At 34.3% G+C, this 27,577-nt stretch overlaps 5 protein-coding genes across 14 annotated transcripts in view; 1 reads left to right on the top strand and 4 right to left on the bottom strand.

Annotated features, from left to right (window-relative positions):
- L (zinc finger protein Lobe) overlaps positions 1 to 5,573 on the bottom strand; it is a 78,564-nt gene extending 72,991 nt beyond the window's left edge. Inside the window, exons 1-2 of the mRNA XM_029313103.2 lie at positions 5,318 to 5,573; positions 4,277 to 4,837 (exon numbers count right to left, since the gene is read on the bottom strand). Of these exons, the coding sequence (XP_029168936.1) occupies positions 4,277 to 4,316 (40 nt within the window). The 5' untranslated portion in view covers positions 4,317 to 4,837; positions 5,318 to 5,573. The remainder of the gene's footprint in view (positions 1 to 4,276; positions 4,838 to 5,317) is intronic.
- An 83-nt stretch (positions 5,574 to 5,656) lies between these two features.
- Lamtor4 (Late endosomal/lysosomal adaptor, MAPK and MTOR activator 4) lies at positions 5,657 to 6,798 on the top strand. Its single transcript, XM_029313109.2, has 3 exons — positions 5,657 to 5,815; positions 6,258 to 6,332; positions 6,409 to 6,798. The coding sequence occupies exons 2-3, from the start codon at positions 6,261 to 6,263 to the stop codon at positions 6,649 to 6,651; spliced, it is 315 nt and encodes a 104-aa protein (XP_029168942.2). The 5' UTR covers positions 5,657 to 5,815; positions 6,258 to 6,260; the 3' UTR covers positions 6,652 to 6,798.
- LOC114938938 (coiled-coil domain-containing protein 130 homolog) lies at positions 6,258 to 8,625 on the bottom strand. The gene is made up of 5 exons (XM_029313108.2): positions 8,486 to 8,625; positions 7,989 to 8,304; positions 7,650 to 7,910; positions 7,420 to 7,552; positions 6,258 to 7,334 (listed from the first exon to the last, which is right to left on the bottom strand). The coding sequence occupies exons 2-5, from the start codon at positions 8,298 to 8,300 to the stop codon at positions 7,117 to 7,119; spliced, it is 924 nt and encodes a 307-aa protein (XP_029168941.2). The 5' UTR covers positions 8,301 to 8,304; positions 8,486 to 8,625; the 3' UTR covers positions 6,258 to 7,116.
- A 2,845-nt stretch (positions 8,626 to 11,470) lies between these two features.
- On the bottom strand, positions 11,471 to 19,137 carry LOC114939007 (uncharacterized). Of its 2 annotated transcripts, none has more exons than XM_029313219.2 (6): positions 19,001 to 19,137; positions 16,554 to 17,105; positions 15,474 to 15,747; positions 14,751 to 14,849; positions 12,780 to 13,610; positions 11,471 to 11,534 (listed from the first exon to the last, which is right to left on the bottom strand). In XM_029313219.2, exons 1-5 carry the CDS (start codon positions 19,004 to 19,006, stop codon positions 12,793 to 12,795), a joined length of 1,749 nt encoding a protein of 582 aa, XP_029169052.1. In that variant the 5' UTR covers positions 19,007 to 19,137; the 3' UTR covers positions 11,471 to 11,534; positions 12,780 to 12,792. The 2 variants fall into 2 exon arrangements, with proteins under 2 accessions (XP_029169052.1, XP_029169051.1); XM_029313218.2 differs by having other exon boundaries at positions 11,474 to 11,537.
- A 2,531-nt stretch (positions 19,138 to 21,668) lies between these two features.
- Positions 21,669 to 27,577, bottom strand: part of sei (potassium voltage-gated channel seizure) — a 107,451-nt gene continuing 101,542 nt past the window's right edge. For 8 of the 9 annotated variants that reach the window (XM_085483654.1, XM_029313174.2, XM_029313179.2 and 5 more), the window contains one exon: positions 21,669 to 27,554. In XM_085483654.1, the coding sequence (XP_085339780.1) occupies positions 27,197 to 27,554 (358 nt within the window). In that variant the 3' untranslated portion in view covers positions 21,669 to 27,196. The remainder of the gene's footprint in view (positions 27,555 to 27,577) is intronic. The other variant, XM_029313175.2, reaches the window with a different exon arrangement.

Below are 27,577 nucleotides of genomic sequence, written 5' to 3'. Positions count from 1 at the left end.
ATAAATATATATATTTTTTATTTTTATTTTTTTTTTACGTGACACAATTTTCCTTTCAAATCAGCAATTACATATGACAAAATTAATAATTCCACCATTTGATATTAATAAAATTCTAAAAATGAAAAGACTTCTTCCTCTCTTCCTTACATGTGATTTAAAATTTGTTTGAGTTTTAAACTCGACGTAAAAGAAATTTATATGAAACGATAATTATCTGCTTATTTTATGATTTAAAAAAATTTTTATAAAATGTAAATAGACTAGAGTTCGTAGGCCCTAGGTCGATGCAAGCCAATATATTCCCATTAACGCAATTATCCTCCGTTCAACTGCTATACCTACCGGCTACCGGTTGTCCACGTTATGACGAGGTCATTGGAATCCATTAGTACAGCTTCGGTCGCGCGCAGGTTCATTATCGTGCATTAATTAGCAACACCCTATATCACTACGCTGGCAATACTATCGGTATGGCTTGCTATTTCGTGGCTAACCACTGGCTCGTGATGTCCTAACCGCGCGATGGCAGTCAGTTTGATCCGATAAAAGAGACGACAATTTTATTTATCACGATAAATAAGTGAACGTGTGATACAATAATGTTCGTTAAATATTCTTGTTATCCCGAGCTTTCTTTCTATCTTTTTCTCCATTTCAGGATATCACTCTATGTATACCGGATGACCGTTCATAAATGTAACAATTCTTCTCGTAGCAGTACTAGATTAAAACGAATATACTTCGAAGAATAAACATTTAATACTTTATTGTTGCACTATTAGAAATGTAAAAAAGAACGAAATTTGTTATTGTATTTTTTACTTTAACTTCCAAAAAAAATTCCTCGTGTTTAAAATATTTAGCAAATGTTATTTATGATGAAAATGATCACGACTGATTAGAAACAGCTGATGTGTATTTCGCGAAGCGAAATTCGCTGTAGATTCGGACATTTTATTCTATCTAAATCCTGATTCGCGAAACGACGCTCTTTGCTCATCGACCGACGCCAATATTTCGGTAGTCGAGTGCCTTTTATGTCCGCTATTGGAATCTGGATGTGGCCGGCTACCGAGCCGGCTCGAAACGAGCACCGCGAAACTTTCGTTTCCGCTCAATCGTCAATTCCACCGACAAACGAGAAATGATACGAGCACCAGGTAGAGCAGGATCGCAATTTTGGCGGAAAAGAGCCGTACTGTACGTACATACATATGGTATACACTACGTATGGCTATTGCGAGCTTGCAAGATCTTCACGATTGAGAATGTATTTCCGTGTGGCTTTGGAGTTAAAAAATTAATCAAGTCCGTAAAACTTGTGATATTTCTTTTAAATACGATAGCTTACCTAAAACTTGGCTTACAATCAATTCTATACTCTCGCTGTCATTTTTTTTATTCATTACCTAAGGACCAAAAAATTCCTTGCAAAAAAATCTAAAAGAAGTGTGGAGAAATTGTAAAAAAAAAGATGGAAGAAAAAGAAAAGATGCTATTGCGTGCGAAACAGAAAAAGACTTGAAGTTCAAAGAAGAAAGTGATAGTAGAGAAACGAGAAAGAAGAAGAGAGAGATAAAGAGAGAAAGAGAGAGAAACAGAGATCGGAGGAACGAGATGCGCGCGCGAAAGGCAGTGCAGGATGAGGAAGACGAGAGGAGTGCGACCAGAATTGGATAGGATAGGAGAACTGGTGATTACAGAGGCCAGAGATTCCCCGGGGACGAGCACCGGTCTCCCGCGGGCTTCCACCTAATTCCATCCTGGCTGACTACTGACTCTTTCTCTCTCCCTCTCCCTCTGTCACTCTTTCTCTATCTGCCTCTACCTTTCTCTCTGTCTATCTCGTACTTATTGCCTCTCTTTTCATCTCTAACCGTTCACCTCTGTTGATGTCCTTCTCTCTCTCTCTCTCTTTCTACCCTTTCCTTTACAGCAAAGCACTCTCTATCCTCTGCCCTCCGCGTTTGATCAGCCCTCAATCCTCTCCCTCTTTCATTCGAGTACGCGTTTCTCCTACCCTTTCTCTTGCCCGTTTTCCTTTCTATTTATTTCGCGCTCGCTGCATTTCTCTTTCGGCTTCTCTGTTTTTATATCGCATTTATACAATTCGCCTCTTTCTCCGACTCACCACTTTTCGATTCATTCTCTTTCTTCCCTCCATCCCTTTCCCTATTTTCTGTCTTTCACTTTTTGGCAACTATGTGTTTCGGTTATCCGGTATTATATACGTATACGTATGCTTTCGTCTTGCTGCAACAATCGTTCTATCTGTTTCGGTTCTTCGCTTTGCATCGTGTGCGGATAGATTGACAATAAACGTTGCGAAAACAAACGCGATAATCGATACTATTGTATCGATACTAAGTGGAAAATTGACAAAATCAAACTTCTTGCGAAATTGAGCTATTACACGGAGATGATTTTCTCTTAGAATTTACCCTGAAAATCATGGTAATCGTGGGACAATATGGATATTGGAAGAATTTTTAGAGTTTCTCTGATTAATATTTATTACAATAAAAAATATTAATACGTATTAAATTTCCATATTAAATTTTATTATGTATATAGTAAAATTAATCGAACATGTTTTTATATTTTACTGTGGTAGAATATTAATATTTTTATTGTAATAAATGGTAAATCAGAGAAACTCACATAAAATTCTTCCAATATTATATTGTCTCGCGATTTCAGGGTAAATTCTAAGAGAAAATTCTCTTTATGTATGTATTATGTATTCTCTTGTGAAAAAAACTCTTGCGTGATTTAAAAAATTAATAGAACCGTTTATATAAATAATCTAATATATATAATTTTATAATAAGTAACATGTCCGTATACTTGTTACTTTATTATGAAAAAATTCGATAGAAATTGAAAACTGCGAATAAGATAATATAATCTATGGAAAAAGTATACTGTTGCAATATTTCCATTAATATAGAAATAATGAGTAATAAATATAAATGGATTAGCTGTGAATTATATTCATTTGTATTCGATAATTTTACCAATTTACCTTATTTTTCAAAAGCGCTATACAAAAAAAACTGTATTCTATATTTTTTGACTTTCATTCTTTTTTATTTATTGTAAACGTTTATATATTTAGGCCCTAAATCCCTTGTTATTCAATTAAATAACGACGTAATCGCAAAATTATTAGGAAATTTTTAATTTTCAAGTTTCAAAATTCCTCGAATAATTTATTCTTCCTTAATTACTACAGTTTTTTATAATTATAGCGGCTTTTGACTCGCATATCGTACTGTTGTCACTTTTATGTCGCGGCACGCTTGCACGTGTCTGAAAGTTTCACGAAGCACCCTTTTAGCCCAACTTCTTTCTCGCCCCTTCATATACACCGACGTTTTTGCACGAACGAATACCTTCCAAAGAACTTCGCTATTATTCGTGTGTCTTTGCGACACATACGAGCGCTCATAAACCTTAATCTCGTAAAACCGTCATCCAGAGATCTTCATCGTGTCTGTCTCTTTCGTTTTGATTTTTTTCTCCTTACATTTATCGCGCGCAAAACTTTATTTATGTCTCACATTAATACAGAAAATTCGTAATATATTATCATGAATTTGTATAAATATTATTCTTCAATACAATTCATATAGTTTTATTATTTTATAATTCATTTATCGTGTACACATATTGCAATTTGTATAAACATTATTTTTCAGTAATATTTGTACAAATTCATGTCAAAATTTGAAGAGATTAAAACATATTAAGATCTATTTTGATTGATTGTCATGTTTAAAAGTATTAAATATACTTTTTTTTAACCAAATCAAATAAATTTCTTTTCTAAAGGATAATACTTACTGTCAGAAATTTAAAAGTCTGTATATCAAACTCATTAAAAAATTTTTCACTAAATAATTAAGATTACAAATTGGTTAAAACATTTGTCATATATTATATCATATCTTACGATCAATTGTCGATTTGTTACTTGGCGCCAAATAATGCATAAAATGTAATGTAGACTCATTGAAATATATGGTGTAGTCTTTAGAATTTTCAAATTTCAAAGTCACATGAATATAATTTATTATTAGAAATTGAAATATAGTTTCATGGACTGAGCAGTATTTATATTATCTTTTTGATGACAAATGTGTGTAAAGCTGATAGTATTTCTAGGTTATGATAATCCGTTCGTATTTTCCACATATTTATAACCATCAATTTCGGAAAGTTCTAATGATCGAATATTCGCATCGAATGAATAACAATGGATAAAACTTACGTTTGAGAGATCGTGGCTTCGCTTGCTTCCTCCTGGACATAACCGCACTGACACACGCACTTGCGAGCGTGTCCGGGGAATCAATAGCGGCTCCTCATAGCCGGCGTGTCACTGTCGCGCGAATATCACATTCGAATGAATTACAACGAGAAACCGATTATACTCCGCACTGTATAATTTTATCTGTCTCGAGACGCGTTTCTCAAGCCGAACGAACGCGATACGCGGGAAGGAAGGAACGTACCGTGTGAAGTTAATCTCGAAAGTCGCGCGCGCGATCGAAAATCGAATCGTACTATGAAAGGTGTACCACGTGGTCTGAGCGGCGCGCCAAGGGCGTACGCGAGTGAACGCGCTACTAAAGCGGCGACAGCCGCGCTCGGAGGACACGCGACGAATGACGTAGCCCGGCGGAGGTTCGCCTCGCGGCCGCGGAGAACCACTGGCGTTGCGCAAGCGTGTCACCTGCGCGACCGCCATGCGCGACACACGCGCATACACATATACAAAAACACTTGCCTCACTATGTATCCTTCTCTTCCTCTCGTTCCACATCGCAATCTAAAAATACAAAACATTTTTGTATTATATATTTTCTCATATTCCCTTCTATAAATAATCATATGTAAATGCTATATTTAACGTTATCACGAATTATACAAATACCATATCTTTTTCTTTCATAATTAATTATATAAAATATAGAATGTGTACATAATACGCGACGAGAGTCGTTTTATATTGCTGTGTTACATATTTTTATAATATTAATTATACGTATGCATTAATAAATACGATACACGATAATCTGCGAGAGGTTATCATATATATATATATTATCATTAATATACATATAGGAATAAAGCGATAACATCTGCCATCTTCTTTCAACGAAATTTTTCACTTCTCCCTTGCAACATTATTATTGTTCTAATGTGTAATGGTCAATACATTGTTTAATACATAATGCGGCCGAAATTGACAAAATTTATACAATATAAATACAGTTAATTGCGAAATGACAATATTTAGACCGTATACCTGATGATGATTATGCATTAATCGCAATCGCGCGATGCTTCGGAGAGAAGAAACACGAGAATATTTCGATTCATTCCGGGCACAGAGAAATCTGATGCTGGGATCCCGATATATGGACGTACAACACCGATTTTACGTATGCGATATTACGACAAATCGTCCGATGCTTTACGAGACATTACGTGCGCGAAAACATTTCGTTACTGAACCTGATAAATCGCGAAAAAGCATGGAGCAATCCGCGTCCGTCCGTTTAGTCGCAACGTCTACCGTGACTGCGATTTAAATCTATCGATTCTTGCGATTTCGAGATATCGAAAATTATCAAGAGGGCGCTAGTATGCACAAATGTACGACGTCGACGACGTATACTTTGACGTTTATTGTCTTTCTGATTAACGTGAATCTTGAAACGCCCTTTGATTTTGTTTCGTCGGTGTCAAGAGATATATTTATATCGATATTTATATTTTGCTGGTTTTTTTGACGTTATCATATGTAAGTTCGATTTGTTTCGCTCGTTATTGTTTTCGTTGCTTAGGTTAGGACACAGAAGTGATTTTACAAGATAAATATTAAGAGTAAACAGGAATTGCGTATAGAAATTTAGCATCGTGTTTAGTTTAGCTTTAAATTATGCTGAACCTTTGTCCTTTTTTTATTTTTTAATGCTAACTCACAATTTTTCCAATGTCAACTTGACATATATTCAAGCATTATTTAAAAAATTCTGGATATTATGGATCTTATTATAGCTCTTGCTATTTTTCTAATTTTTATAGCATTACTTTTAATTGTAGTGGTCCTTGTAATGTTTATATTGGCTCCTCATTTTGTTTACCTAACTCGTGATAATTCACTTCATCATCACTTTGATAATTAGTTGAAGTAAATAACATATAAGATATCACTCATGGCTTCTGTAAACTATTGTTTGCAGAAAATGTTGGCATTAGAGCGCATACCTGATCAAACTGGTTACTTGGTATTAACAGAGGATGGTGCTGTATTAACGGTAACAAACTACTTATGGCAATTTCTATTTGTAATAAGTGAAATATTCTGTATTTATTCTGTATTTATTGTTGCAGTCTGGAGGAGATTTGGAAAATGATGAGAGAATAGCAAATATTATAAGCAGTTTGGTCACATTAACAAGTAAAGTTGATCCCAAGGCATTTCCTTCAAATAATGCCTTTGAAAAAATATCAATCAATTATAAGGACCATTGCTATGTTATATGTCTTTCCAATAAGAAGATTTATGTGATAAAAAGGAAACTACCATTTCCAACTACAGCAAATGTGGAACCACAGTCTACCATTGAGATGTAAATAAAAGTAATGCATATAAAGAAATCTATCGTGTAAACTTTAATATATCTTACAAATTTAACTTCAACTATTCTAAGAGATTTATTCATCGTTATCTATTTATATAGGAATATGTCACATTCTTAGGAATAAAATTGGTGTAATGTATCGCATAGTTTTAGAAAAGATTAAATGTCTTTGTTATATGATGTAATAATTTCTTTCAATTATTAATATAGAATATTTTTCCAATATATAACTTTATGAAAGTTATAACTATTATCATCTTTGAAACATATTTCCTATCAAAATATTTTTGAAAATTTCATGTATTATAGACCACACTTTTGGCATTGATGCATTTTGATTTGGGAACTAACTTTGATTAAGATAATGCTTTCATAGCATTTTATTAACAAATATATATATATATATATATATATATGTATTGTGCTCTCATGATAAATATATAAAGTATTTAAAGTACTAAGTGTTACTGTCACTACTAGAACTATCATAATTTACTAAAGATGTGCTTGAATCATTGACTTTTGACGTAGTAGCCTTACCTATTACTTCCTGTACTTTTGGCGATTCTTGATTTTGAAGTTTTAATCGGTTACTCGAAGATATCTTTTTTTTATTTTTTGATCGTACAATCGAGACTAATTGTTTCAATGCCGTGCCTGTTTTTTTCCTTGCATCTAAAAAAAGATAATAATTGTGATATATATATATATATATATATATATATATATATAATTATACTTAAATGCTAAGTAAACATACCTCTTTTAGGAATGAGTAATTTGGCTAATTTAATGTCATCCTCGTGTTCATTTACTATGTCAATATCTAGTCCAGTTTTTTTTAATAAAGCATGATCTTTAGCTTGTTTCTTTTTGAGTTCCTGTTTCCTTTCCTGCAATAAAAAAAGATTAGAATAGAAGAAATTAATTCTAAGTAATCACAAGGTATTCTAATTACATAAACAATCATTAAAAATAAAAATGTTATACCCGAAATAAAGTTCTCACTGCACAATTTGAACTGTAGTCATCTTTCCAAATACTTTCATTCAAAGCTATAGCACCTTCCAATGCTGAATCTCGAGATTTGGCTACTTTTTTATCATCTATACCATGCTCCAATTTGTACATTGCGTCGTCATATAATCTGCAAGATACTTCTTTTGTCTCCGGCACAACCTGTTCATTCTGCTTAGGGTCCCATCGATTTTCTTGACGCCTTGCACCACTTACTATGACATAGTCCAAATTCTAGAGAATCAAAATACATATTTAATGAAATACAAAAACAACATTTTTAATAATAATTTATTATAATTTGTGACTTACAGCAGGATCAGTTTTAATTTCAAAGTGATTATCGCAGAGATGACACTTCATGCGAAACTGATAAAGTGGCGCACTGTAATACATTCCAATCTTCTTCTTCTCTGCATTATATCGAACACCCATGCCAATATGATTCCCACATCCATTGCACCATATATTGTATGGCATTTCAAATCGTATGATCAAGATACCCATGTGGAGTTTACGGGCTCGTTCACGCAATGCGTGAGTACCCAGGAATTTATTGAGACCACCAGCACGAGGATCATAGTCCGGTGGATAGTACAAATTTGTTCCCTTCCGTTCTCCCATTGTGCTACAATTTATTTATTAATATGTATAAAGGACATAACACACGCACACATACATAATACAATTACAAATGATAAATAATTATGTATCAAGGGTTAATTTTTCATTGAGTATGTTTTGTATGTGTCATAATTTGTACTAAACTATATGCTAAAATGCATTATATATAATTCTAGACTACATACCTTAATTTTTTTTCAAGTCCTAGAAGAAAATATAAAGCAGTGACGTTTCCTGAAATCAACTTTTCTTACGACTTATTACCAAATTTGTAATACGTCTGATCTTGATGTTTCTTCAGAAAATAGGTTAGAAAATATAATCAACATGAAGATTCTGACGTCATTTCGAGATCGAGAGGTCGCGTTGTCGAGAGCGAGAAAGATCGATTCTGAATCGCAACGCATTTTTAAAAAGATGCAATTTTACGTGCCGCTAAAACAATAAGTGATTGAAGCGATAGATTTGTTGCTCGTAATCCAGCACTAACAATTTTGTAGTTCGAATTAGTTCAACTACAAAGCATCTACTGTTCAAACGCTCAACTTTCAATTCTGTCGCGCTGCTATCCTTTTCATATACAAAAATTATCGTTGTTTAGTTCAGCGACAAAAGTTGTTACGTGTTCATTTTATGTCGCTCAAACAATCAGTTTTAGCGGCTCGTGAAAAGGCACCTTAATTTATCTATATACTGTGCAACTACAAACTTAAATATTTTTTATTATCGCAGCTGTCGAAAAAAATATTTCTTGCTTTATCTGATTGATCATTCAGGACAAAGATATAAGATCCTTCGTCTCTGATTAATCGGTCAAATTTTTCTATTCATTTTGGTGAATCTATCACTGATCTTATATATGTATAGGATTTAATAAAAAAAACTGGTATTTTCAAATATATGATATGCTGGACGTATTTCGTGCATTTCGTTTATTGTAAAATAATTCTCGTACAGTTCTGGGCATGTACATTAATTATCCAAGGGGTTCTGACCAGTAAAAATATACTGGATATTTTGTAGACAATTATGTAATCCTTAAAATTCGTGGATAAATTAAATTTTTGCTTTAAATGACTGTAACTATTTAAAAAATGAAATAGCTTGTTCCTAAAATGCTCGAAATACGTCCAGCATATCATAAACTCGCGCGTGCGAACTATCCGAACTATCGGGGGCCCCAATCACGTAGCTCTTCATATCTTGCGCGTGCGATCGCGATCACGATGTCACTACACGCGACGCGATTATATTTATATGATAATTATCCGCATAGAGACAATATTATTAATACTTACAGTCGTACTTTTGCAGACCGGCGATGAACGAGCGAGTTTCGTAATGGAGGGTGAGAGAAAAGCGGGAAAACATTGATTGCAAACAACTCCGCTAGATGGCGACACGTGTTCGATTATATAAAGAAATCACTGGAATATAAATATAAATACTCATTTAACAATTTATTACGGTTGATCCTGTGTTTGGTGCCAAATAATACAAGTAGGGTTGCATACTCTTAGATTATTTCTGACAGAAAAAAATTTATTTGTTAATAAACAAAGCCCGGAAGAGTTCCGCTTAAGTAGATATTTACATCAGAGATGCTGATTAATTAATTACTTTTTAAATTAATTATGACATTTATTTACAAACAGATGTAATCAAATGTAATTAAAATATTTTGAATTGACGATTAATTTTAGAAAGATTAATTAGAGATCGTTACAATGACGATTGATATAAGCTAGATTAATCGAAGATCACTTAATTAACGATTAATATGCTCGAAGTCAATTGAAGGGTATTTAATTGACAATTGATATAAACGAAATTAATCGTAGAGCGATCGATTAAACGATTAACTCAAGCTAATTTAATTGAAAGTTTTTCAATTAAACAATTAATATGAATTAATTTTAATTAGAAGTATACTTTAATGGACGATTGAAAAAAACAGATTCGAAGACAATTCAATTGACAATTGATTTGAGCAGAAACAATTAAAAAGTATATAATTGACGATTAAATATAGCAAATTTAATGCGAATCTCTTCCATTAATGATTGACTTAAAAAAATCGATATAATTTCTCTATTTCCATTAATTAACTATGTATAACGATTAATAAAATTTAAATAAATTTAATTGAAGATGTTTGATTGATGATATTATAACATGACTGAATTTATATAAATTAATAAAATTTAAATAAATTTAATCGAAGATGTTTAATTGATGATATTATAACAATTTATATGTACGAATGAATATGTTTGATATTGACACATCATTTTGCAATTTATTTTTATTATCAAACTGAGAACCATTTCAAGTATATATTCCCATTAATTTAAAAAAAATTGCATTATTGTTAGTGTATGATAGAACATTTGCGCACATTTAGCATACGCTTGTTTTGTTTTAGTATACTAAATTTTTGCATTAAAAACTCTATAATTGTAGTAAAATTTTAATATTAAAAATTATATTTCTAAAATAATTGTTTAAACAAATAATTTTTTTAATAAAGTTGAGATGGGTATTTAAACTTATGAAAGAAATTTTTTATTAAATTTATTTAAAGAAACTATTTCATACATAACTTTAAAGTCATTTGTTCATGGCGTGTAGTAAGTCCTTTATACTGTAGGTCTTACTCTATAGTGTCCTTCCAGGACTTACATATGTACATTCATGTCCGCCACGATCGCAAATGACGAACGAAGAATACATAATAAAGAGAGTCTATCACAAAGTAAATTATAACATATAAAATCGCTAGTATTAGATCCTACATAATTAACAAAGAATTATTTCATTAAAATTTCTAAGTTTAGATTTCTCTGATTTGCTTATAGAATCCATATGTAATCGTTTCTTTCAGCAAACCAAGATATAATACTTTATGTTATAAATAATAATAATTTTAAGTCTCCTCCTTATTTGATAGAAGACTATCACTTTTGTGACACTCGATATAACCTGCTACACACTTTGATGCCGTAAATCCAGTATTTCAATGGTATACAGAATCTCTTCTTCAGATAAAAATGTTCTTTCGTTTTGACTTCGACTTTGAAATGTCGAATTCTAAAAATCGCTTTCGCCAAATTATACTTCTGTCACTTCTCGAAGCTTATGTGATCGTTGATAATGAAAATCTTTATCGTCCATAAGGATACGGAAGTCTGTATCTGTATTTGGCTGGATATGGATAGTATGCGACTGCGTAGACTACTGAAACAGAAAAAGTATAAATGCATGAAAGTTAATATTATTTACAGCATATAATGTGATAAGGAAAAAATATCCCTTGCTTTTAATTTTTATTAAAATAAATTATTTTAATATAAAATAAAATAATATTAAGGGAGTTAATTGAAAATTTTAAATATTTTTTATCTCGTTATTTATTGAATACAAAAGACATTTATATTGTTTTTCTACGTAGTCTCTATGGTATGCAATACAATTGTTTCAGCGTTTCGCAAGTGCATGAATATCTTTAGAAAAAATCTTTTACATAATTGTGAGAGTGTAGGCATCATGCACCGCCAGTTTCATATCTTTATCAGATCTGAGATTTGTCTCCCATCGTTTCTTTGAGCGTCTTCTATCCGTATTCGGCAGACCTCGCTCTTATAATTATTTTTATTTTTATCTTTGAACAGTTTAAATGAGAGAGATGTGTTATTAGAGAATTGATTCTGAAAATGTAAAAATTACAAAAATGAACGAATTTACTAAGTTTGGAGCAATAAAATTATAAATTTTCTATTAAATTCGCTCATTTTTGTAAGATTTTATCCAGTTGTATGATACAGAATCGATTTCCAGATCCGATGAAGAGTTAAAATAGGCGGTGCATGAATGCCTACACTTTCAGGTAATTTTTTCTAGAGATATTTATATACTTCCGAAGTGCTAGAACATTTTTATTACTCTATGGAGATTACGTAAAAAAATAATATGTATATAGGTAAATGTGTACCTTTTGTATTCAATAAACTACGAGATAAAAAATATTTAAGGTTTTCAGTTGACTCACATAATAATTAAATCGCTTACTTCTAAATTTAATATGAGTTACACATATTATTTCAAAGCAATCTTTCTTTTTCTAATCTCAAATAATTGCGATGTGATTTCAAATGAAGTCTGTAACAATAAATCTTTCCTATCTATTTGATTTAGCTACATTATTTTAATTACACGTTTGATACCGTATTATATAATTAAAATGAAAGTACATATTTATTCTTATTAAATGTTCGAAATGACCGAGTGTAATATTTCGCCATCACATTTTTGAGTGCATGTGTCTATGTGTGTGTTATACTTTCACTCTTCAATATTTAAAAACTGTCAGAGAAATTGTTTTTCGACGTTAAAATATATCAGCATATTTATCGAAAAAATTTGCGGAATTAAAAAAAATGCCATTATTTTATCCACGCTTATAATATGTCGACGCATTACCTCGACCTCACAGTCAATAGAACCTCATCTTCTGCAGCATCGAGTAAAGCGCGAGTCGTTTGGCGAACGCTCGCCTCTGGAGAACATTTCTCTTATGATTCAGCGTCTTCAGAGTCGGTATGAGCGATCCTTGACTCTGCCAATGATAGGCTGATGGCATCGGGTTTAAAAGAGGTACCCTCAGTGGACCGCCTAAACTGCCGTGAAGATGATTCGCAAACTGGGGCCCGTGAAAGTCCACGGGCGGCTGCAACTTGGGCAGCTCGAGAGCACTGGGCAGAAGGGATACCTTTAAGGGCGAGATTTGCGGCTCGGTGTCTATAGACAGACTTGCGTACACCGACGTTTCGCCGTCATCGTTGTATGGAAGCTTGGACGAGTCGTAGGAAGCGGAGGGACTGGCCGGATATTGCAACGGTGGATAAACTACGTTCTGTTGATTTGACAGATTCGGATCATCCAGATATGGGAAGTGATGATGCGACGATAATTGAGGCTGTTGCTGAGTGTGCTCTTGTCCGGACGCATAATTTTGCACCGTATTGCCATAATTTGGCGTCCCGTAGGTCGAAGCTGGATGTTGCACGGGAGGATAAGGATTCACTTTGCTGTTGTCTTGATCGACGGTTTCATCCTTTAAACCAACGCTACCTTTCGGCACGCTGTTTAAGAGATTCGTGACGGCGGAGCCCTTGGCCGGTCCACCGAAACTCTCCTCTAACTTGGACAGATCCGGCTTTTCTTGCGTCACCACGTTCGTACGTTGGTCGTTGTGGTCGTCCAGGTCAGATTTCGTCGGCGTCACGATCAGCAGGCCGCCCTGGCTAGTGTCTGTGGACGTGACGTCTGTCAGTCACGTTTATTCTGTGCTTTAGTGTTAAGTAGAGATTCGTTAGTCGAGGTGGAGCATGAAAGCAGATACTGTCAAAGGCTGATTAATCAACGTTGTTGCGAGTGTGCCGAAAGTATTACAAAGTGTCGGTCGGTCAAGTGCCATAAATACATATATAGAACAACATGTCTAGTTTATATATCGATCTAATGTACGAAAAAGTTGCACTTTACAGAAAACTGTTATAGAATCTGTGAAATTAAGAACTAGTGCATTGTGTTATACTAAATTCTAGAAAAGTGAATTTTAGAGAAACATACAGTGTCAAATAACGTAGAATAATTTTTCATATTTTATAATTATAATACATTCATATACGGTATATATGATAATTATCATATAAATTGCATATTAGAGTCAACATTTTTGTTGCAAGAAAATATAATTTATGTACATATAAAATTTACATCAGCACGCAGAGATTCACACAGATACATCAAGAGTAAAGAACTTGAAGTATGTCACAGGAAACACAGACTTTGCCGCAGCTATCTCTCGGTCAGTAACTTTCGGGGAAAGTGAAAGGTCGCGTGTTGATACACACGTGGGAAGAATCATTCGGAATCGTGAAATGAAATCCTATTTCAGGGGGAATTGACATTCACTGTGTTGCTCAGTGATGACGATGGTGCGATACGGAAAGGGAAATTCGAGCATCATCAAGCGAATTGCATTAATAAGTTTCCAAGAAGAACATCGAAAGCAGTAACTTCCGCCAAAGATATTATAATTGTCAGTTGGCGCTTGGTAGCGAAATTTATTCGTGAAAGTTGTAACTGATAGCGCTGTCTACACTTTAAATAAATTAAGAGAATATATAAAAAAATCTTACGCAAGTATTACTTTTTAAAATTTTTAATTTAAGAAGAAAACAAAGACTTCTTGATTATTTTCTTTTCTCTGCGAAAGCTATTGTTTCTTCATAGAAGTCGTTATACTTATTAAGCCTTCATCAGAGCGTAATTACTACTTTGGATTAATTGCGTATCTTAGAAAAGCGTAAAAACGTAGAAACAGAGTACAATAGTGCAGGAACTTTACAATATTACAATTACATATGTAAGAAAGGTAAAACCTACCATCTGATGGCACGCCGTAGATATGGTGTGAACTGTAATCATTATGTGTCTCGGAGTAATCATCGGAATTTGTTGATCCAGGATAGTTGGCATCATGTCCTTTTAAAGTTCAAAAAAATATTTAACGTCTATACATATTATCACGTATATATAAAAATAAAGATATCTTATCGGTGCGAATTTAACTCGATTTTATTATAAATTAAAATACATTTAATTAATAGACTACAATCATTTTAATGTAAAACTCAAGACTAACTGCAAAAATTAATAATCTTGTAATGTGTCGTAACAATCTTTATCGTATATCAACTTGTTTTGAATCAGTTTTATCGATTATAACGTTCAATTGTTCACAAACGGATTCGAGAAATGCGAATAATACTCGGTTAAGTCTTAAACATATGATTACCGTTCGAAATATCCATATTTATGGATAATCGATTGGCTTGCAATCAGAAAAATGATTTTTCTACAGTCTGTCATTCCTCAATATAAAATTACATTTCCGATTGATTTCCATGACTAATCGATCGACTGTGATATAAATAAACGTACAATAAACGCACAATAGAAAGCAAGTTTTTATACATATATATGTGTATACAATGCTTGCATTTTGTAGGTGCAATTTAATTTTTTATTAATTTTTTATTAAGTTAATTATAAACAAAACAGAAATCTGATAAATTTTTTAAAAATAAAAATTATGTAATCCCTTACCTATATTTGGAACCGGCGGATGATCGTAGTAAGTTTCCGGTGGATAAGGTTTTGGTTCCACCAACGCGCTGGCCGCCAGACTTTTACCGAAAGACGTAATGACATCCCCGGCTTTAGTGACAACCTTGCTTTTACCTGCCAAAAGGTAACCACCGCCCTTAACTAATTGACCCTTTAGAGCTAGTACGCCGCCGCCGATCGCTTTGAGAGCTTGGAACAATGTACCAAAGATCGCTTTCTTAAAGTCCCAAGGACCGAAGGGTTTCTCTACATACTAAAAAGAAAATATCATTTCCATATTAGATTATGTCACTATGTTGCGTAATATAATTAATATAATTATACGTTGTTAAAGTTATACATTTTGTCTATCTTTATCTCTACATCTTTTTTCTACTATTTATTTTTTAAAGAAAATTGAATACTTAGAAAAATTATTATACATTAAAAGGTTTTTATTCAACGTAAAAGGCTTATCAAATATTTACACAGTAATTTTCTCTTTAAGATGTTTATTTGCGTTGCTACATAAAATGCTTTGCAATGTTTGAGCTAAAGATAACCAGACGTACAAGAACATGTACTTCCGGAAAAGACGGCAATAATTAAAAAAAACCGGTTAAAATTTCGCTCCTTTGAAGCAATGACCTACTTCATGTATATACAACGACTTTTTCTCTTTATTTTTCTTTAGCATTCCGATAACCATTCATTTTTGCTCGTGTTTTCTCTTGTTTTCCTTTATATAAAGATCCAATCATTTTTTTCTCTGTACTGTTATTCAATTTTTTCTAACATTTCTATATAAATTATTTAAATAAACGAGAGTGAGTATACTGAAAAAAATTATTAAATCAATAAATATTTATTTCAACACTGCCTAATAAATATTTATTTGTTTTGAAAAGGATTTTTTTATATCAAATAAATATTCTTCATATCGAATCAATATTACCTATTAGTTTCAAATAAATGATTGATTTGTCGGTATTGAAATAAATACTTATTCGAATTCAATAAATATTTCTTTCAGTGTAGAAGTAAACTGAATTCATTACTGTTCGAATAAATAATAATTACCGAATAGGTGTGTTCCACTGCGGGTGCACCATATACAGGAGCACTGAACGCCGATTGACTGCTACCCGCTATTGCTTTTCCGGCAGAGCTGCTCGATGCACTCGCGACACCGCTTAACAAACCGCCCGCTATGCTGGTTAGAAGACCGGCAGATCCTATATCGAAGCCTCTCTTGATCCTCTCCTGCATCATCGCGTTGTACTTTGGATCGGCAATAACGTCGATCGTAACCAGCTTCTCGTCGTCGGTCTTCTTCGTCGCGTCCTGTTCCGCCGAGAGGATGTCGGAAATTACCAGCCAAGGTGATCCCCTTTGATCCGCATCGCTCTTTATCTCGTCCAAACGATTCTGATCCTCGGGAAATCTCCAGATCTCTGGCGAGTTCGAGAGATCGACTTCTCCTTGATTGTCCGCGACAATCTCTCTTCGATACGGCGCTAATCGCTCGAGCTGTTCGGCCGCTTTCCTCAGCAACGATTCCCGATCATTTTTTACGGTTTCCGAGCGAGTCACGAGTATCAAGTACCACGTCACTATCAAGAATTCCCTTAGCTGAAACGGACGATGAGAAATGATATGTATAATTACAATATCCATTAATTTCATACAAGAATAAATGCGAAGCGATAATTGTATATAATTGATTGTATGTACATATATATAAAGCACGCGATACTAGTTGCTAAATAAGGAAAATCCTTAGGAAAGTCCCTGTCGCGTTCTCATGCACTTAAATTAATTGCTAGGGATCATTTGAGGGTCAAGTGTTGATCTTGAAAAATTATTCAAGCATGAAGAGCGTATTAACAGTGCAACAAGTAGAGCGACGCCGAGTGAAAGTCACGCGACTACCGGCGATTTAAAATACGTTCACTGTATGAATCGATGGCATGCATACATGACTTGAGGCAAACACGAAGATCTCGCCAATATTGATGATTTCACATAGATAGCGCGAGACAAATAAGATGAAACGCCTTTTGCTAGCGATATAAAGCGCGCAATAAAAGTTGCGTAATTCATTATCTGTACAACAATCACGAGTAGAAGCGAAAGTAATTTGAATTGTAAAGAAAATAGCAAACACTCTCGGGAAAGAAAACGAGTATTTACGAGAAACAATAACAAATTGTGATTAAAAACTATCATTATATACGACCAAATATAATCGCAGATTGTGACTTGAATGAACGAGAGTGATCCTTGTAACCTTGATTTTGCATATAGAAGTCATTGGTTGACCTAGTTGTGTGCATTCTCGGTTTTTAAAAAGCAAATTACACGTCTAATAGATATTTCTATTTTTCATATTAGGCAAATTGAATTTTTCGAAAGACAGCATTTTCTCTATACAAGTTAGAAAGCGAATGCACAATAAGAATAGATAAAAAAAAAGACAAATTTCCGGTATGGGAAAACTCTCACACTTGACAAATAAAATTATTCTCGATGATATCGTTTATTAATTTTTTTCGATTTCTGTAGCATCGTAAATACGCGCAATTTATCATTCAAAGAAGTCTACGCAATTAGAAAATGTAATTAGAAAGTAAATCTTTCAAGAGATCTACATATAAGTAATACAAGTGATAAATTATACTTTTCAATGATTTTATAGTTTGTTCACAACTATTTTATATATTTTTACTAAAGTCACATATAAAACCATCTCGTAAAAAATTTAATACCTTTCTCTTCGCAGATAAAAATTCGCTGCCAAAAAGATTTACATATACGAATCATTTAGATTTATTTAACAAATAATTTCGCAATCGGAAAGAATCTGTAGTCATAATAAAAATAAAATAATGTAAGAGCGGATGCTGTAATAAAAGCTATGCATTTAAGAAGAATTAACATGATTCTTAATGATGAAATAATGTGACTTGTTAAAATAGGAGTGTCATCTTTTAAGAAAACACGCGGATGTAGTGACTTTCGACAAAAGCATTTTAGCCGCAAAGTAATTATTTCTTTACAACTCGCGGTGCAGCTGTTGAGATGAAACTGTTCCGTATAATTCTCCTCATTGTTGCATGTGAAACTTGCAACGAGGATTATACCAAAGAAAGGTATACGGAAAGAACTTTCACGTGGAGCGTCGAGAAGCAAAGCGTCTCGCTCTCAAGTAGGATGGCGTGAAATCGACGAATAATGGCTGATCATTATAAATACACGAAATTATCGAACGCGTCAAAAGAAAAAAGAGAAATGAGAATATTTTTAGAAATTGAAAAATTAAGTTTTTTTTTAATCACTCGTCATAAAATGTGCAAATTCTCTAATAACGAAGATAAAGTGCGAAAATTGATGAATATCGCGATCACACAGATTAATTTCATGATATGAATTAAGTATATTTTTTTTGCGGGCGCTTAAATGCCAACTAACACTTCACACATATGTATAAAATGAGGCACAGCGATGAGAGATAGCGAAACGCGTACCTTCATTCTTGACTTTCACGGTACAACGGTGAAATGATCACGGTACTCTCACTGAGCTCACTGACCATCGCCACGGGATATATCCTCTCTTTATACCGACTCCCACTTCGTAGAAAAACATCCATGCCGGTTAGGTCTGCCAAAATTGATGCTCGTACTCTATTACGTTGTAGATCATTAAGCTTACCTCGTGAATAATAATCGGAAGTTTTATGATTTCTCTCTTATGGCATACGTAATTAATGTTGTTATAAATAATTGAAAGAAAGTAAATAAATTTGAAAACTTTCAATAGCGAAAAATGCAAAAATGCATTTTAAAACATGTCATAAGATGAAGATTTAACAATACGATAAAATAATACGGATGTCATTTGCATTTTAGATGTCAGACTGTCAAGCATTATATGTTTTAACTTCGAAAATTTTGTTGATAATACTAATTACTATATATTTGATTTTATATTAAGTAAAAAGAAATTATATTAATTTTATATTAATTTAATAAATTAACTCGCGCGCTATATTGCCTTATAAAATAGAATTCTAATATAAAAATTAATATAAAAAAATAAAAACTATGATAATAAAATAATAGTGTAAATATACTGTGCTTTTATTATCCAAATTTTTTGATGGCTTAACAATTAAACACACCATTAAAATCTATGATTTTACAAATAATATGCTCTGGAATTTTGACATTAATTTATACAACTATATCTATATTTATAGTAAGCAGTTGACTGTATTAATAAAACAAATCACGTAGTAAATACAATCGCGAAAAATGCAAAAGTGCATTTTAGAACATGTCATAAGATGAAGATTTAACAATACGATAAAATAATACGGATGTGTCATTTGCATTTTATATGTCAGACTGTCAAGCATTGTATGTTTCATGAACAACTCATTTACTTTCTTCAATTTCCATCGTGCCAACTCAAACTTGTCACGAATGCAAACCGAAATTCGCGATGTGGAAATTATGCATCGCGACGGATGCACATTGTAAAGCGCATCCTAGAAACGCGGAAAAGGAAGGATCTGAGATGTTATTTTTGACGAAATTCGCGAGTCAAATCACGTGAACGAAAGTACGGAACACATGTCATCTTTAGAATATCGAGTGTGCTCATTAAGTAAAGTGATCGTCGTCGTTTTTTTTTTTTTCATGCGTGTATATAATGAAGTACAGAAGTAATGAACTGGCAATAAAAAGAAGATAATATTTCCATTATCTGTATTACCAAATTATATCGTCCAGAATTAAATTTCTTAAAAGTTATGATCTTCAGTTATCTCGACTGTAAATTAAATAATTATTTGATAATTATACATTAATCAATAATTATTACGTGCGTATTCTGACAATACTTGTCCGCTCGGAATGGAATTAACAAAATCATTACAGCGTGATGGTCCCCTTACCTCTATTGTCTTTCCGACGATATGGAATAGAAAGTATGTCGTTATAGACATCGATTTATATCCCGATTGTAATTCGCGGAGGAGAGTCGATTAGTCGTAGATATAATTTAAGAACTGTATTTTATGTTCCGTGTAATAACGAGATGATTGCCATCCGTGCATCGAATTGTAACGACTAGCAGATCCGAGCTTCGTTTACAGGCGTTTCCTGGCACATTCCAGAGATATCGAGTTTCCAATCGCGAATAATCGACCTCTGAGTCGCGATCGTTTGCGGTGCGTTTTCACTGCGTATTAATTATTTTTATATAAGTCTCGGTTGCGTGTCAAAACTATATGTATAAAATATTTACATTAAAACGTCAAAGTTGCGTAAGATGATATAATGCGGATATAATATAGCTTTGTATTAATAATGGAATAATAAATAAACGGTGTCGATTTAATAAAACATAAATAGGAAGAGGAGCAAGAAAAGCTTTCTAATAAAATATAAGTACCTTCGAGATCGATCAGATGTCATTCGTTTATTTAACGTTTATGTTATGCTCAGATATTTGTGTCGTAATATTCATTGCGTGAATGTTTTCACTTACCTTACCTCGTTTCGCTTCAAATCTAGAGAGCAATTCTTCATGAATCGATAATCAATTCCGTGATAATGGCGAATTGTACTAAAAAAACTGATGGACAAAAACTCAATATATTCTATCATCATCTTTTCTTCATTTTTAGGTCGCGTGTGATATCCTCAAAATATATACTATTATTCATTTTTATTATTAATATCCGTTATTATTATTCGTAAATTTTCAACAGTTTTTATATATCAGAGACAGAATGAACTAATAAGAATTATAAATATTTGTTAACAATTATAGAGCAATGAAAATTAAAATTAATCTTTTCGGTCCATATTTCTAATCGATAATTGATGATTTGTTTTTTATGATATCGCTGAGAATAATTTGTTAATTATAAAAAAAATCAAATTAAATCTCAAATATGAAATTATTTTATATTTTAAAAAAATCTTGGCCGTGACCAAGTAAAATTTGATGCCTTGTGCACAGATATTTAATTCTACCGAAAAAATTTAGTTTTGTTGGAATAACGCACTGTCTTCCGCGATTGGCTCTTATTGCCTGTCTTACACTTTAAATAAAAAAAAAGATCAGAGGTAGTTTGAGGAAGTCGGGAATAGTGAGGCAAATATGAATAAATAAATGCGTAAATTGGCATAGTGAAAATATGTAATAAACATATTTTATGCAATATATGAAAACTTATAGATACACAACACGGCTTCGTGACCATCGGTACCACCGCCACTCCCAGCACCTGCTCCACCGCCAATCACCATCGTCGATCGTCTCGCATTTTCGATCGAATCTCTGTCAACTAACAATCTAAACGCGATATAATATAGAAAATTTAAATATTTTATATTCATATAACGTGTGTGATTTGCAATCATCTGAAATAGCAGTATTCGCACCGCTTTTCTCTCTCTTCTATCTAAAATCTAATTAAACTAATTACAAGTGTAACTTGCAGCTTAATTAAAAAAGAAATGCAGAGAAACAATGCCTCAGTTTCTAAACGAATGAAACTAAAGCCAAACGAATTGAACTTTTATCTCCCAGTAAAGATCTTTGTTCTCCGTCCTAGGGAGAACGCATTCAAAGTTTCGATAATATAACGAGCCCGCAGGACCATCTCGTCCTGGAATGTCAGCTGGAGGGCAGGAGCGAAGCAGAGGCGGTGCAAAAAGTCTCTCCTTTGTTACGCTCACTTTCAAACTAATTTCCATGTTACGTGTTTACAAATCAGTGCGCTCGGCGTACAATCGTACATAATCCAAGAGATTATATCACATATATATATATGTATATATATATGTATGTATATACAGAACAATCGTAAATCGCTGAATCTGGATAAAGAACACGAGATTAGATTCAGCTACCGCGGTTGTGAGGATTCTCCATTCATTGCCTTCTTTCTCCTTGTCCCTCGCGTTTTGCCACTCTTCTATGTTGCGAAACTTTCTCGATTCCGAATCGATACAGAATTTGGTTGCGAGCTTCGTTAAATCGTCTTTCGCCTTTGGATTTGATACTTCTGCAAGTGAGCGCCCTTGCACAGACCTGGACGTGACTCTTCGTTCGCAGCGCGAATCCACCTCGAAAGTATTTTATTCGCGCGTTTTTTTTGGACCCAACCGCGGTAGAAAAAAAGCAAGAGGCGGCTTCGATGAAAGATCGACAGGATTCTATTTTCATCGGCGCGGACAGGCGATAGAGATTGAGAAGATCTGAGGGATCAAGGTACTCGATGATATTCGTGCGTATATTCACTCGAAAGACGAAGGACGAAGTGTACATTATCGCGAAAAAAAAAATCAATGGAACAATCTCGGATGATCCTATTTTGTAGACAGAATCGCGCTCAGCATTCTCTTGCAAGCGATTTCGAAATTGCCGGAACTAGAAAGGCTCTCCGCGATACCAAAGTTTCTCGAAATTCTACAAGGAGACGGCGCGTATCGATGCCAATCACGTTTTCGATATAGCAAAGATTAAGAAGTCGACATAATTAGAACTGAATTGTCGAAAGAAAAAAGTGTCATTTTCGTTCCGCTGCTTGCCGCATTTTTCCTTTGAATTGAAGAATAAATAGCAGCGCTTTCAACGACAAGATAATTTCTTAACAGATTTTTATATATACATATATCTCTATTTCTTCTTTCAAATTGCGGAATATATTAATGATAAAAATATTTTTTATTTCCCCAATGAGACGCCCAGAGCGATAGTTCCACATTATGGCGACTTTTTAATCGTAATCACAGGACATTTACCTCAGCTGCTCTCGATCTCCTGCTTTGGAATTGAAGAAGCGACGCATTTTTTTTCTTGCACAGCATAAGTTTATAATTGGGCGCAGACATTATGTATAAAATGTTACATATGTTTCCCCACGCGCGAGAAAGATGTAGCGTGTTAAAAGTGTACTTTTAAACGTAGAGTCTACTCGTAATCGCTCGAGCACTCGTCGGGGAGTCGGAGTCGTTGTCGAAAATCCGCGATCGATCGGTAATTTCATAATGTAAGCAGAAACAACTTCTCAACTGCTCTTCACTCTCGCGGTCTCGCGCATTCAGCATCAATCTTCGCCAGCTGCATCCGTTTCTGTGCGACTGAGGGCGATCACGTTCAACCAGTCAGTCTCTCAATTTTGTCACATCGAGCCTTCAATCCTGTCATGTTCAGATTATTTGCGAATATCGAAAAAAAATTGAAATAATTTTTAATTTTATTTTTTTCAAAATTATTTTTACACAGTCTCTCAATTTTTTCGCATCAAACCTTCAATCCTGTCATGTTCAGATTACTTGCGAATATCAAAAGAAAATTGAAATAATTTTCTATTTTATTTCCTTCAAAATTACTTTTACACGCAGATCTTTACTTCATCGAATACAAATTTTACACCGACAATTTCTTCCACACAATTTAAATATCCTTCATATAATTCTAATATGAATAAAATACGGGATAACATTGTATATTCTTGATTTGTCGCGATTATTTATATAAGATAAAATTATGAGCATTGCTTCTTCATATTCTTTATATTCGTCTATAAAAATAGCGGTATTAATTGAGACATCAAAGTAGATAATCCTTACTTGGTACGACACATTAGTACTTACATAATACAATCGATTTATATTTCCAAAATAAATAAAAACAAAAAAAATTGCAGATATTTATTTGTATAAGGAACGAATAAAGGAAATAAAAATTCTTCATGTTTATAATGCGGTTTCTAATAGATAATGCCATACCAGTTAAGGAGTGATGTATCTTTTTACAAACTTGTATTATTCATCGAATGGGAGGAACCAGCCCCCGGATTTAATTTCTCTAATTGATACGGCGACAGAGGCCAGGCAATGATATGTATTTTTTTCTGTCATACGTCAGTGATTCGAGACAGGTTTCGTGCGGCGAACGTGGTCGTCCTCGGCCAGGACCACGCCGGGCTCTCGTCCTCCTATAAAGGATCGCATCTAAATTCGTACAACTCCTGTCGTGTACCTAAGTGCGAGAATCCACGTGTGCTGCGTGTGTACTACTGGTAATTTAACAATCAAAAAATCGCTATCTGCGAAATTGAAAGCTGCGTTCCCTCTTTCCACCCTCTTTCATTATTAGCGCTGCGCCACTGCATCACCGCAGAGAGTTAACTAATGAATCGTGTGTGTTTAATCGTTTTACATCGAATGTATTCGGTTACAGTCTAGAATACTGAGCAAAGAACAAACAGATCAGCGATCGGTGATCCGTGAACGATCTCGAAGTGCCATTCCCATATTAATCTCTTATCCGATACTCCTCTCTTTCTCTTTCTCTTTCTTATTCTCTCGTCTCGATCGCGTTGCAAATCGCACATGTAAAAATTCACGTAAAGTCCCGAGCCACGAGACAAGACTCCCAGGATCGATCGATCGCTGTCTTCCAGCCTTTTAAATCGATTCGTGATCATTAGTGACGGAAATAGAGATATTTGCGGTAGGACAAGAAACGAAAAGAGAGGAAGAGAAACCAACGTTTATACACGTTTAGGAGCAATAGCGACTCGAAATGCTTTGTAAAAAATTTATAGAATATATATATATATATATATATATATATATATATATATATATATACATCTATATGTTTTCACCTCTCTGTATATGTATATATATGTAGAAATATATATTATTGCGTAGGCATTATGTCATCGGTGTTATTTTCTTCATCTCCCTTCTTCCCTCGCGCTTCTTTCATTGCTATACAATAGTGATAATAATAATAACAATAATAATCATAAGAGTACTAATAATAATAGTAATCATCATAATAATAATTACGTAATATAACAATCATAATTATAAGAATCTTGATAATCGTCTAAGGCGTCATCCTGTCACGTTCTGTCTGTATAAAGGACATGGCTATTACTTTGTATGGCGGCTAAAAAAAATTGTTTCTTTTCGTGTTTTCTACCGAAGTTCCGGCTTAAATTACTATGTGACAATATCTTTCCGCACCGCGAAACTTGTCTTAAGTATTGTTACCTTAATACCGTCGTCTAACGTTGCCTATATAAGCAAGAATAAAAAAGAAGATGCCCTAATTCGATCGTCTTAATTAATTAACCCGCCAGAAATCGCGACTATTTGCTCGAAAACTACTTTTCGCTCTTTCACTTTCCAGCGAAGAGATATCGATACGAAAATTTATTGCATTTCTACCGAATTTAATATTGAAATGCGGCGGGAACGTGAATCGAAGGCTGCCAAAATATTTCGTGCTACCATAATAAATCAGCTAAAACGTTAATCTTTTTTTCAACATACGTTTAATTATTGCAAACTTGTCGTGTGTTTATTGTGAGAATATCTATGCGATATCTAACGGGTTAGATATTTCTTTTTATTTTTTTGACCGTTCAATCTCGCGCAAGACGAAACACTTGGTTCACGATTTCGTCCTCCGTCAAAATCTCCGCGATTTCATATGTATGTATGTACTTTCAACGCATTTTTCTTTCGCCTTTAATCGTGCCTACCTTATGATATACAGCGCTTACGAGTGTGTCAACGTGTAAATATATATAAATAATTATTTGCGATCTTGTGTGAGTAAAATAATTGGCGTCTAATTGGCGATGCGGTATATTTCTTTCGTTTACTTCTCTTCGACGCGTAAAAAATCGATATGAAGAAACGAATATCGAATTGTCCGAACTGCTGTCGGGAATCCCGAAGAGACAAGCGCTCGTCGACCTGAAGCCGGAATATGTTTGAAGAGCCTAAAATCGTACGATGATTTTTTTTTTTTAATAAGCAATCGTAAGTTTAAATCCGGATTAGCAGAGATGACGAAACGAGACATGACGGCCGCTACATGTCATCGGTATAACGCGAGAGATACTCTTGGCAAATAAAAATAAAGGTACATTTACATTATACGAAAATGTACATTTCGCAGCAGATTTCTCTCGCCGCTATTACGAGTACAAAAAAAATGATCTTTGCGCTTACAGGTCCGTTGATGTTTCTAGAGCGTACGCAAGCCGGAGGAAGCATATAGTTCATAGTTTAATATTTTTATTTTTAAAAAACGTCAAATGTTTCTTCGATTTTTTTCTCAACGCTTAACATTAAAATCTTATCGTAATATATAATTTTTCGAAACCTCTCTATCATAATACTCTTATAATTCTCACAATTCGTGCAATATTATTATTACAAGTACCTTATATTTTTGATATCATAATTCGAATAAAAAGTTTAAAAAATCATCTCGATGTATAGACAACGTTTATTATACCTCAATTCGCTATGTCGATCTTGTTAATTTTTCTTTATAATGTAAACGAGATATTAGCAAATGGAGAATTCCTACTTTCAACCCTCTACGCTTCCTTCAACGTTACACGCTCTAAGGTCGACCTGCAGGCGTCGCGTTACGTTGCTCGCGGCTCGGCTGTAATGATTTAACTTGGAGATAAGCGTCGCGTCGCGTCGACTAAGTTGCTCGATCGAATTAAAAACGAGATTCCCTCGAGAGAGGGATCAAACGGCCCCGGCTCGCGCTTCTCATCGCGACTTTCCGCGAATGTCGTTCCCTCGAGAGGACGAGCCGATCCTCACGGCGATGTCGTATAGCTGTCAGCTGACAAATCACGTTTCCCTACTTTTCCCTTAACTACCGTGATCCTGATCGAGCTCATCCAGGGACTCGAGCCTGGCGATCGGCGCCTCGTTTATCGTGAACTCCCAGGACATGTCTTCGCTGGTCTGTCTCGAGGAGTCCTGCTGTCGCGACCCGCTCGCCTGCTGTCCTCTGCCTTCCTGCTGTCTACCCTCTGACCGACCTTGCTGACCCGACCCAGACTCGGTACCGTTGCCACTCCGATGGCTCGACGAGTCCTTGCGCGAGTCGCCGCTACGAGGACGCTGGGCACCGGCACCTCGTTCCTCCGAGACCACGCAGCTCCAGGGATCCTCGCCCTCCGGCTCCGAGCGTTTATTGAACGAGCTGTATCTGTCGCAGGGCACGCTTTCGTCAACGCGATTAGTAAC

The sequence above is a fragment of the Nylanderia fulva genome, unplaced genomic scaffold (genome assembly GCF_048542155.1).
Source record: "Nylanderia fulva isolate GAGA-0341 unplaced genomic scaffold, ASM4854215v1 Scaffold26, whole genome shotgun sequence".
In the NCBI taxonomy this organism is placed as follows: domain Eukaryota; kingdom Metazoa; phylum Arthropoda; class Insecta; order Hymenoptera; family Formicidae; genus Nylanderia; species Nylanderia fulva.
This window is presented reverse-complemented; position numbering and strand designations above follow the sequence as displayed.